Raw genomic sequence first — 11,432 nt, 5'->3', positions numbered from 1 at the left:
ATGCGCCTTTCGTTTTTATGCAAGGAGCCAACTAATGCATCTTGGGCGACAAAGTAATGACAGCGAGAGATTTCGTCCTGCAGCGCCGGTAGCACTCGCAAGGGGTATTTTTACACTGGTGGCAGCATAAATATTCCAGCTGGCAGCTTAGTCTTACCTGATGTATATCAGCTTACGTTAGGCTAAACAGAGCTGGTTCTTTCCTTCATAAAGGATTTTCATTCTCACAAGAATTGCAAAACTAACCAGTACACGCTGTCGCCCTGACAAACACAGAGATGCCAGAAGACTGGCTGCGATCTCAAGTAGCACGTGTATATCAGTTAAACATGAACAATCGCACGTACCTTGAAAGTAGGCACACTGCAACGCTCGCCTTGCTCAGTCTTCTTCTTCTGCGATCTGCAGAAGGCTGGAGATGCTGATGATGATGATAATGATGTCCTCAGGCTTAATGGCACATACCCACGGCGGCGGATCTGGCGATCTTTCGTCTACATTTTCTTTCTTCATTCTTTGCTGCTGTCGGCGAGACATTTTCGAAAGTATGTGAGAAAAAAATTCAAAAGCCTTACAAAGACAGCGCAGGTGAAAATTTTCACATTTAAGGGGTGGCCTAATTCTTATCAGCAGTATCAACGCGAAGCAAGCTTTGGCAAGCTCGCCGAGTTTTCGCGATTTACGTGTCCATCTAAGGGAGCTCGCCGCAGCTGGACTTATCGGAGCGCCGCGCGAATGCACACATTTTGCGTGTCGGATCACTGGCTCACCTGCGCTCGCTCGCCGAGAGGCAGCCAGTCGCTGCGCCGGTGCCGTGTTCATCTTGACGAGTCGCGACGGACGAGATGGGGCCTCGCAAGCGACCACCGCACGCAGAGAGGAGCTCCTCGAAAGAAAACATCCACGCCGACAACAGATGCGGGAAACCGCTCGACAACGGCGCGCCCGCGAAACTCCACAGTAGTAACGCCAAGAGTAGGGATGAATAAAATTTACTCAGTATCAACATATTGCGTCTTTCTGTTCATATTGAGTTGCACCGTGAGTCCCATGATTAATGCTGTCAGACTTCATAGACCACCAGTGCAGAGGTTTCTGCAGCAGCCTAATGCGGTAGCGTTAAGGATCCTGTGCCGCTGAAAAGCCGAAATCAGCCGTCGTTGGCCGTAAACGAAAACTTCGCCAAAAACACCCTCTAGAGAAGCAGCCTAAGTGGCAGGTGAACCAACTAGGTCACGTGACATCGAGACATCATCGCAACCTGCCCACCGGATAGTGAACAAACTGCCCACCGTGGCAGGTGGCAATTAAAGTAATGATTGATCGCGAGAGGTTGATCGAGAAGAGCAAACCTGGGACGCGAAATCCCTACGGGTGGCAGCACCGGCAGCACCTGCCATCGCAGGGCAGTGGCTCATCGCTTAACCGCTGCACCGCTGCGCAGGAAGTGGTATGAGGACTTCCAGGGATCTATGAATGTAAGGTAGAGAGTCACCCATTAAAGCTATCGTGCATATATCGCGGAGATTAAAGGTTTTTAGCACGCAGCTCATAGGCTCCCGTTCCTGGCTTCCGCGTCTTAATCGGGCGGCATTCTGGTCGGCGTTGGCATTGTCGGCGTCAGCGGTTGTCCGAGTAGCAGAGCGATACGCCACCTGGAAGGTGGCTGCCACGGGAAGATGCCAGAGGATGGTTAGCAGCGTAACTTGACACTTGCCACTACGCTTCGGCGTAGTCTATGCGGTAGGCGTAACACGCCACCTGACGGGTACAAGTCACCCTGTCACTTCTCAGGTGACGGGTGGCAGGTAGTAGCAGAGCGAAGCGTTGCCTGCCACGGCGAAAACAGAATGGACTGCTGAAATCTGGCTGCCACGGAAAGATCCCGAAGGGTGACAAAATTAAAATATGTGAACAGCTGCGCTCGGACTTCGTGTTGCCTACTATCATAATTGTAAGGGATCGGTAGTGTTCATCGGAACGCGGCTGGGGGCGCTCAAAGCGAAGCGTCTCCTATTTGGAACGCGGCCGCTCGCGAACGCGCCAAGAAGTACGGGTGTCCACCCCGCCCCGCGGTACCGATTCGCGCACGTGCTGGCACGAATGTCTATTTGTGTTTGTTTTTATTTTGTGGTGGAGAGAACGTTCTACTCCGCACATGCTGGCACGACCGTGCGTTTGTTTTTCTGGAAAGGGTGTTACCCTACGGTAGTTGGAGGGCTGACCATGCTCTCGATTAGCCAATGATATGAAGAATGTAGAATGATTGGGTGCTACGGAATGTGGGCCGGGCCTTTAGGGCTTTAAAACCGGGCCCCGGAGCCGGAAGCGGGGTTCTGTGCTAAGGTGAGATGCTACGCATCTTCGGCCACGCCGAGTAGGGGCCTCCCCTAGTGTTAGCCAGTTCCACCTTTTTGTTGTTTGGTTTGTCCTTTTTGCTGTCTAATGTCTAGTGCCTGAACTTGTATATGCAATGTAAATAGCTGTACATAAACTGTACATAAGTTTTCCCTTTATCCTTGCATCTCTATTCATCGAGAGACCGTCTCTGACGGGGCACCCCTGGTGCGAAGAGCTTCAGTCTTCCAGTTGGAACAAACCGTCTCTGGCGGGGCATCCCTGGTGCGAGGAAGAAGAAAAGAACCTGTGAAACTTTACTATAATCATCTCTCAATTTTTTCCAGATTTTTTTTACAGCTACCATGACGACGGCGCCGACAAACACGCTTTCCGCGAGAACCTTCGCATTAACAGCTAAAGCTTTCACCCCCAAGCCCGAGCTGTAGTCGTCGTGGGACATTTTACCACTTGTCAATGATGAGTCACAGTCGTCGAGCCCTATGCTGTTTTCGTTCCCTTTCCGAGAAAAAGTATGTTCGTTCAACGCTTTCCGTTCCTGTTCTCAGTACTAGAGGCCGGGAGAAGACGCAGAGAAAAAAAAACGTTTCTGGCCTTTGAGGAGGACCGGCGCACTGCTCCGGTCTCGGCACTAGGAGCACATCATCTGGTGGCGCCCGAATGCAGTGCGGCAAAGTGCGGCAAGGTTCAGAAGTTGGAAAGCGAGTTAGAGACTTTCGACCGCGACTGTACACCACGGCTTTCTGGCTATTGAGTAGGTGTTGTAATCGCTCACAAAAGATAATTAGCAGAGTACGGAAACCAGGAGCGCGCTGTGACGAAGGAATCATTGGAATAAGCAGTGCAAATGTGTGTTTTGATGCATTTTTCAGCTATTTTTGACAAATGCAGTGCGCAGACCGTGAGGCTGCGCTACTCGTCGTCTACTGGTATATAAAAACCGTGAAGTTATGAGTGAACGCTGCTATAAGATTTTTATGCAAACAGTAAGGGCCTCTCCAGACACTGCAAACTGGAAACCGGAAGTCCGAAACCGGTTCAACGCCACACGACCACATAGTTTGAAGAGTTATGATGCATTTAAAGCAAATGGTTTAAAATGATGTGTTGAAGATGCAAAATGTAAAAAAAAATGTGCATATGCAGTCAAATGCAATTACCGCTAATAAAAAAGTCGAAAATTTCAAATTTCAGACAGTGTGAAGTCATGCACATAATCACATGTGGCGTCACAGAACGCCATCACTCCGAGCCATTCAGAGCATGCTCGTGTTAGCGATGACCGAAAAAAGGAAAGGGGAGCGGGTAATACCCACTCACACACAATTTTGGGGGAATAAAAACGGATATATTGTGGTTACAATTCAAGTTCGCGCACTTCAAAAGGGTTCGCACTGTCTTGCACGCCACGTCTGCTGACTGATGTTCACGTCAGTTAAATGTTTCTTTTACATGTGCGCACTGTTTCTGTTCGTTCTCAGCTTTTGTTCGTTGGTTTTAACGAGGACGTTAAATTCTGTCAGGATGCCCGAATGTAAGCGATCGTACGACGCAATTTCTCATCGGAGCCTACTCCCGTTCAGACGGCGCCAGTCGTGTCCGCGACTCAAGTGGAGCTCACGTGAATCTGGCTCGGTGGCCGGTCGGTCCAGAGTGCATATCGCATCGCCTGCCTCGAGTGGCGCTCACGTGAATGTGGCTCGGTGCGTTGGTCGGTCCGGAATGCATACCGCATCGCTTGCCTATCCTCTTCCATTCTTCCCGGCGCCGTCAGGACGCCGTTTGTGTTTGTGATGTTTGTGTTTTCGCGAGTGCGGCGCGTCGACTCAACAGCGTCGGCGGCAGGAAGCGCAGTGAGAGTGTGTGGTGCGCGAGCGATCTGAGCGGACGTGCGTGCAAGACAGTGCGAATCCTTTTGAAGTGCGCGAACTTGAATTGTAACCACAATATATCCGTTTTTATTCCCCAAAAATTGTGCGTGCGTGGGTATTACCCGCTCCCCCTTCCTTTTTTCGGTCATCGCTAACACTCGGAACCACTCGGGGCCAATATGGGCCACTCGGAAACGCTCGGAACCAATGAGCGCGCTTTGGGTGCACTTTTGCCGGGCTTCCTCTGATCTTTGATACGTCCGTGCGTGTCAAACATGGTGTCAAAGAGCCAGGGCGAACTACGTCATGGGATCTGACACCAGCGGAGAAAAAGCATGAAGCGGCTGCTGCTGCTGCTGTTGTTGCGGCTGAGAGAAGGATGAAAAGGAAAGTGCACGGGCCTGCCGACTGGCTCGAGCCGAGCCACCACCGCTGCCGCGTGCAGTGGCTCGAGCCGAGCCTCCACCGCTGCCGCGTGCAGACGGAAGTGATGGTCTCGTCGGAATCGGCACATTAACGCGACCTAGCCTTGTTCACACATCGTCATTTCATTCGTCTTTTTGATTGGCGGCACTTAACTTTTCGTCATGCGCGGTGCCTACCAGAGGACTTTCGTCAAACACTATTTTAAAAATGTGTGTCTCACCCGCAACGTTCGAAATGGGCATCAGGGAACGGCTTGGCACTGGGCAACTTCGAACCAGCGCTAAACGAGAGCAGTGGGCGCGGCAGAGATGCTCATAGGCTGTGAGCTCACAGAGTACGGTGCTTTTCACCACACAGTGTGTGCGTGGTCTCCTCTATAAGTAACTATTACCCATACCATGTCACGTAATTCATTGTATTAATAACTCTCCTTTTATTTTCCCTTTCCCCGTTCCCCGGTGTGGAGCAGAAGGCCAGGGTCACCGTGTATCGCCAGCCGACTTCTCCACCTTTGATTTCATTAAATTACTTTCTCCCTCACCGAAATCGTATATATATATATATATATATATATATATATATATATATATATATATATATATATATATATATATATATATATATATATATATATATATATATATATATTCGAAGCAGGCCAGCATTCCGGCAACAGCGACAACAGAGACATTCTGCGGGGGCGCTGGCGGCAGCGTTTATTATTTCACGTGCACTAGTCGGGCGGGTCCAGCTGCTCAGGCCGCTCTCTGGCCGTCCCAGACCCTGGGCTCGTTCCAAGCCGGGTCCGAGCGGCGGCCGAAGCGCAGACGCATCGAGGGCGTGCGGGCAGACTTGCGCTCCATGGCGTGGGCGTCCTGCTCACCCTTGGCAATCAGCTCGTAGAGGTCACGCATTTCTGCGCAGAAAGCGGGTGGTCAGGGCCGCAGCGAATGTAAAAACGTATACAGAGGGTGTAAGCCAACATGGACAAAACAATTTTCAAAAATTAGCAACTTTTAGCTTTCTTTTCGTAAACCGAGATATTCAGCGATGGCTAGCGTAAATGCCATTGTTTTTTATGCGAAGCATATTGCTAGAGCTACCACTCACGCCGTCGCCGTAGGACCCCCACGTGACACCGTGACGTCACATCACGTGACATCGGATGAGAGAGCCGGCCTCCACCTCGCGCCGTCGCCGTGGGACCCCTAGCCATCACGCCACGTGACACCGTGACGTCACACCACGTGACATCAGATGAGAGAGCCGGCCTCCATCTCGCGCCGTCGCCGTGGGACCCCTAGCCATCACACCCGCGCATTCCCGCGCATTTCGAACGCGCGTTCACACTCGGTGTAGGTGAAACGCTCGCTCCACCGGGCAGGCAGACGAGGCTTCCGTGGCAATCCAAGCGCTCACCCAACGCGCGTCTCGGGGTTAGTCGGCGTTCCGCTGTAGCCATGCCGTTGTCTTCCCCCACGACGAAGGCTTCTAGTGGTAGTATTAAAATGACCAAGTATTCAACCAAGGAAAGCCATGTATTACCAAGCCTAGCCACTAATATGCTTCGCATTCCCCAGGCTTAGCCAAGCTGAGCCTCAGCAATTTTTTTTTTTTACATTTGCCTCTTGTCCACCCACTGCGGAACTGACACTACGTCTTTACTTTCCATGTAACTGCTTATAGGTTATAAACCCTGCACAGACGCTTGCTCTCTGTGGCTTCGGCAGAGCAAGGATGCTCGTACCTCGAGCTATACCCTGCATGAAGTGTGACGCCGTACCACAGTGAAGTTTCGAGAGTAACAGCTATCGCTGTAAGGAACGGTTCTGCGGTTATGAAACGAAGAGAACCGTTTCTTCTTTTCGGTGCACCATAAGCGGCCATAAAAAAACTACATATGACAACCTATTTTTCTCAATGAAATATTTCATTTGTCTGTTTTAACGGCAACTGGCGAGCGCTGTTAACCATGGATATACATCTTCGAATTTCATAAATTAAAACCAATAAATAAAAGCTAATTTGAGAGAGCAGTGACTTCTGAAAGATTTACGTAACGTAACTCACTTTCTGTTTATAAGCTGTAGTGCTGTGCTTTAAACTCAAAAAGAACTAGTGACAGACTTAGTCTCGATCAGCCGTTGCCAGACAGTGGCATCTCTCGTGCCAAACAGTCGAGCATAGCACCCTAAACTGAAGAACGTCGAGAGAAATCTTATCATGAGGATCAAGCCTGTAGGCTGGGCCTCGAGATTTGGAGAAGGATACACCGGTTAAAAAGTTGGTGCTTATTTTTGCAGGCAGTGAGGCGTACGTGCGTACGTGAATCCTGGCAAGGCGATGGACCTGGCAGGAAAAGCGACACTTTCGATCATCGCCTTGGAGTTGGGGAGAGATATATCAATGATTGCATTTTTGTCGACAATGGCATGGAAATTACGAGCGCAGGTAGGAGGCGTTGGCGCATGACGGCAGCTTCCGGAAACATGCGGTCGCCTCGTGTTGCGTGTGAGTAGCACACTTTCGGCGGCCGTCGTCTGGCGCCCATCGCTTCCACTCCACTGCAAGCAAGTTGTGAGACAGCGCATAGGGATGAGCTGCAGGTACATTGCACGCTTCAACACATTTACCTCCAGGAAAGCAACGAAAGAGCGAAAACGTATTAGCAAAGTTTACCCAAAAAGAAAAAACGAAGTAGAGTGCAGGGTAAAAGATTCAGGTTCATTTCAAGCAAGAAGAGTCCAATTCCATGCATGCGGCACAAAGCAGACGTTAAGACGCGCAAGGAACGAGCGAGTTGTGCACGTGAGTGGTCCTTTCTTTCCTCTGTGTGTGCTGCCACCTAGAGGCGACACGCGTACCTTTGTAGTCGGGGAAGGCTAGTGCTGCTTGCAGTACTAGCAGGAGCACCAGGCAGCGGGCGGCGGTGGCGGCGGCACTGGCCATCTGGTCAGCCTGCGGACGACAGCAGCCACACAGGGGGTTCTGTGGTATATCTTCGCGACCCGGGACAAGCTCTTTGCACAGCTTGAGAACGAGTGTGCACCTCTCATCTCTCATGTTACTTAACTGGCTTTTCATTTCGTGCATTTTCAGAGTATTCCTGCTTTTATCGTTAACCAAGAGACAAGACTCCAACATAAAAGATTCGCTCTAGCTTGCATATTTATTCATTCACGCGAATCATTCTCATTATGCCAAGTATCCACGACCGCCGTCTTGGACGAAAAATCCTGTGGCAGGGTCAAGTAAGTTTGGGAGGTCTAGAACTTGCTCTTCTGCTCTTTCACTGGGCGGAAATGGCGTTTCATCCTGGTTACGCAGCCTGTTAAGAACAACGCCTTCGCTGTTAAATGTAAACACTGCCGTGATCTGACTCGAGCAGCCGTCGTTGGCGTAAAGAACGCGAAGCCTTCATCAGAATTTGCATGAATGCACGAGCGAAAGTACTGCAGGCTCTTATAGCCCTCTACGCGCTTCTTGCTTTGTCGAAAGTCTGCGCAGTTTTGTGCATCATTAAGTGTTGCCGGGCTATTCGATGCTCAGAAGCAGCTTTGTGCACTCTGAACGTCCTGGCTAGTGAGACAGCCGATCAGTTCTTGCTACAAGACTGTAGGTTACTGTCGGAAAGCCGATTTAAGAAAGAAGAGAGGAATTGCAATTTTTGCAAATTGCTAAGTTAGCTAGCCCTCAGAGCAAGTTTCACAAAGAGACACAGCCTTTGTCAAAAACATCCAGCCTAAGAGGTTTGCCTTGACAACGTTCCAAATCTATTGAATGTGAGAATGACCCTCCTTTTCAACTTTCAGAACCTCACAAGTTGCTGATGAACCACACTACACGGCTTAGAAGCAAACCACGTTGGCCGTATATTTGTGACAAGGATTGAACCTCACAAGTACCTAAAATTTTGGGGTTGATAGGAATCTCAAGAGAAATGCGGCTTTCCGCTACCGGTCTCTCACCTTGTTGCTTTCCGGACTTGCTTCCGAAGTGGATCTGCCAAAAGAGAGCACGAGCGGGGCCTTTATATCGCCCTGGCCGAAGGCAATCAGAGCTCAATCATTGCTCCACGCGCTGTCAATTGCAGTCATCACATTTAATCAGGCCCGCCAACGTAGGCACCTTTTTTGATGACACCCGAATCAGTCGGCTTTCCCTGTCGGAGCAGGGCAAACACAGGAGGCGTCTCTCCTCTGTCTTGGTTGCTCTTTCATTCCTTTTTCGATGCATGATAATATGGCGGTGATAAAACGCTACTCTTCGGCTATCCACAGTGCCTGAACCACCCACCGTCCGAGCACATTCGCCGAACGGCCTCCGTGATTCGTAACAGCTACGCCATTTCGTCCGTACATGCTGTCCTAAGAACGCTGGCCCCAACTGCAGAAACTGCCAGGGCATACTCCGCGGCATGTTTTGCTCTCGAAGTTCTTTGATACCCTACATATATGCAAGGAAGGTATACGTTTGAATGTTGGAAAAAGTCAGTCAAAACTTCATTCATTTCAATACCATTAGAGACAGCTTTATACTGCAGGTTCTTTCCTTCTGTATCTATTTATTTATTTATTTATTTATTTATTCCTTTTTCTTTGTCTCTGTCATTATAGTAATCCAGATGCGCAAAAAATTCCGGATGAGCACAAAACAACGGCTGCATGATTGCTGGCGTGATACGGGAATGGCCAGTCTGAGAGCGCTTCAACGCGCGGGAATTCAAAACAGGTCATTGAGAATGGGGCAAAACATGATAAAAAATTTACAAATAATCGCTTTATTTTTCATGTGAGAATTACTTCATGCCGCCATTGTGTCCCGCCCACTAGATATGAAACCCCAGCTGAAGCGGCACACAGTACAATTTTCTGGTAATAAAAAGTTCGAAGTGTCGCATGTTGCCCCAACTCTCTTGGGAAAATTCGACAGCGTACCGGGCAAAATGAGACGCATTTCCAAAATCAAGATCTTATGCAGTCTTGCAGTGAATGCACACGAAGTTGGCTACAAGGGCATCAACGCAATCTTTCTGAGCCTATCGGCATCGCATGCACTGACCCTTTACAGACCACGACCATGACCCGCTAGAGATTGGCTGTTCTACAGTAAGACATAATGTTGGGCTGGTCGGTTCATGGTTAGAGCAAAACAGAACTACGCGAAGACGACGGGACAAAAGAAGACACGAATACACACTCACAAAGCGCAGACTCTTGACTGGCTCATTGACAGTGCGATGAGGTTAACATATGTGGTTGCCGCTTGTCCCTTGTTCATAGGAAGAGTGGTAGAGCCCAGAGTATGTTAACCTATGTTAACCTCATCGCACTGTCAACGTGCCAGTCAAGAGTCTGCGCTTTGTATGTGTGTTTTCGTGCCTTCTTACGTCCCGTCGTCTTCGCCCAGTTCTGTTGTGCTCTAACCATGAACCGACTAGCCCAACATCATGTCCTACTTCAATACATTTCTTCTACTCTGGGCTCTACCACTCTTCCTATGAACAAGGGACAAGCGGCAACCACCTCATCGCCCTGTCAACGTGCCAGTAAAGTCTGCGCTTTGTGTGTGTGTATTCGTGCCTTCTTTAGCCCCGTCGTCTTCGCGCAGTTCTGTTTTGCTCTAAGCAGTTCTACAGCCAGGCTTTGTGTGCATCCTGGCTACGTGATTGCTTGCAAATTTCTGCCTTCGCAACCTGTTTCTCTTTTAGTGTCACGCCTCCTCCCTTATAAACGGACATGTGATTTGGTTCGATTCGCAGTACGTGAACACAAGCGTTTGGATGTGATTGTAGGTCAGACCGAACAGAGCTTGTTGCACTGTAAATATGCAGCACAAATGCTGCCTTTGCTTGCCGAAAAAAGTGCGATGGTTAGGTTCTGAAGAAAGTTTGCATATTTTCTTCTCATTTTCTTTCACTTCGTTTACTGCTCTGTGGTGGGCGACTTTAGCAAAACCAAACCTTGGTGGCACTGTTTGTAACTCTCCAGTGCGCTGTTCGTGTCTTCGTCGCGCCACTCGGCAATCAGTTGTTTTCCCTTTGTGCATTCAGACTACCTAGAGAGAGATAAATAGGCATAATACAATAGGAGCATAAATATAATAGGACAAATAGGAGATAAAGGGCATAGTTTTGGACCATGCAATAAAACTATTATCGTTACTATAGATCCTAAAGAACTCCACAATGTCGCGTCCCCCCCCCCCCCCCTCTTTTTATAGTTCGCGGTTATTATCGCGTTAGAACATGAGCAGCAAACAATCTTAAACTTTACTCGAGTTGATACCAATAACCTATTGTACAAAATAAATGCGGTAACAGAGGACGCTTTCTCGGATGAGCTGCATACGAGTAATTTTGAAAAATTTGGCCCGTAGATATTCGCGCCTTTTCGACCCCTTCCTCGTTAAGCAAGGCTCACATCGCAATTTTTTATTATTCTTAGAAGCAGCCAATGTCTTCAGGCTTATGAAAAATTTCAGTGCACATGTGGCGGGTCATGCCACTTAAATATCCCGCTAATTTGATTGCATATATAAAAGTTGTGGGGCACTGATTAAGAAAATATCGTCTTTTCTTTTGCCATTCTCTCCCGTATTCCTGCCGTGAACTCCTCGTATTCGTACACTTTCATCCTACTTCGTAAAGATGTTTCGCAGTCAAACTACTGTTACTAAAATTTACGAAAACTGCCCCAAGCAGTTGCTTTCAGCACCCAGCAATTTTCAAATTTGCCCTGATCAGGAATATTCAGCAGCGCAAATGGACAAGCAATC

The 11,432-nt window shown here is 49.0% G+C and overlaps 1 protein-coding gene across 1 annotated transcript; it reads right to left on the bottom strand.

Moving 5' to 3' along the window:
• Positions 1 to 5,356: 5,356 nt before the first annotated feature.
• sNPF (short neuropeptide F precursor) lies at positions 5,357 to 8,649 on the bottom strand. Its single transcript, XM_089550619.1, has 3 exons — positions 8,624 to 8,649; positions 7,520 to 7,613; positions 5,357 to 5,571 (listed from the first exon to the last, which is right to left on the bottom strand). The coding sequence occupies exons 2-3, from the start codon at positions 7,602 to 7,604 to the stop codon at positions 5,411 to 5,413; spliced, it is 246 nt and encodes an 81-aa protein (XP_089406745.1). The 5' UTR covers positions 7,605 to 7,613; positions 8,624 to 8,649; the 3' UTR covers positions 5,357 to 5,410.
• Between the last annotated feature and the right edge of the window lie 2,783 nt (positions 8,650 to 11,432).

This window comes from Amblyomma mixtum, chromosome 6, assembly GCF_055824585.1.
Source record: "Amblyomma mixtum isolate Tamu chromosome 6, ASM5582458v1, whole genome shotgun sequence".
NCBI lineage: Eukaryota > Metazoa > Arthropoda > Arachnida > Ixodida > Ixodidae > Amblyomma > Amblyomma mixtum.
Note: the sequence above shows the minus strand (reverse complement) of the source record. Positions and strands in the feature narration are given on the sequence as shown.

Excerpts from the sequence above, each read along its gene's own strand:
- sNPF (XM_089550619.1), bottom strand. The coding sequence starts at position 7,604 with ATGGCCAGTGCCGCCGCCACCGCCGCCCGCTGCCTGGTGCTCCTGCTA. Across the intron at positions 5,572-7,519 it reads AGCCTTCCCCGACTACAAAG|AAATGCGTGACCTCTACGAG; the intron begins GTACGCGTGTCG and ends CTTTCTGCGCAG.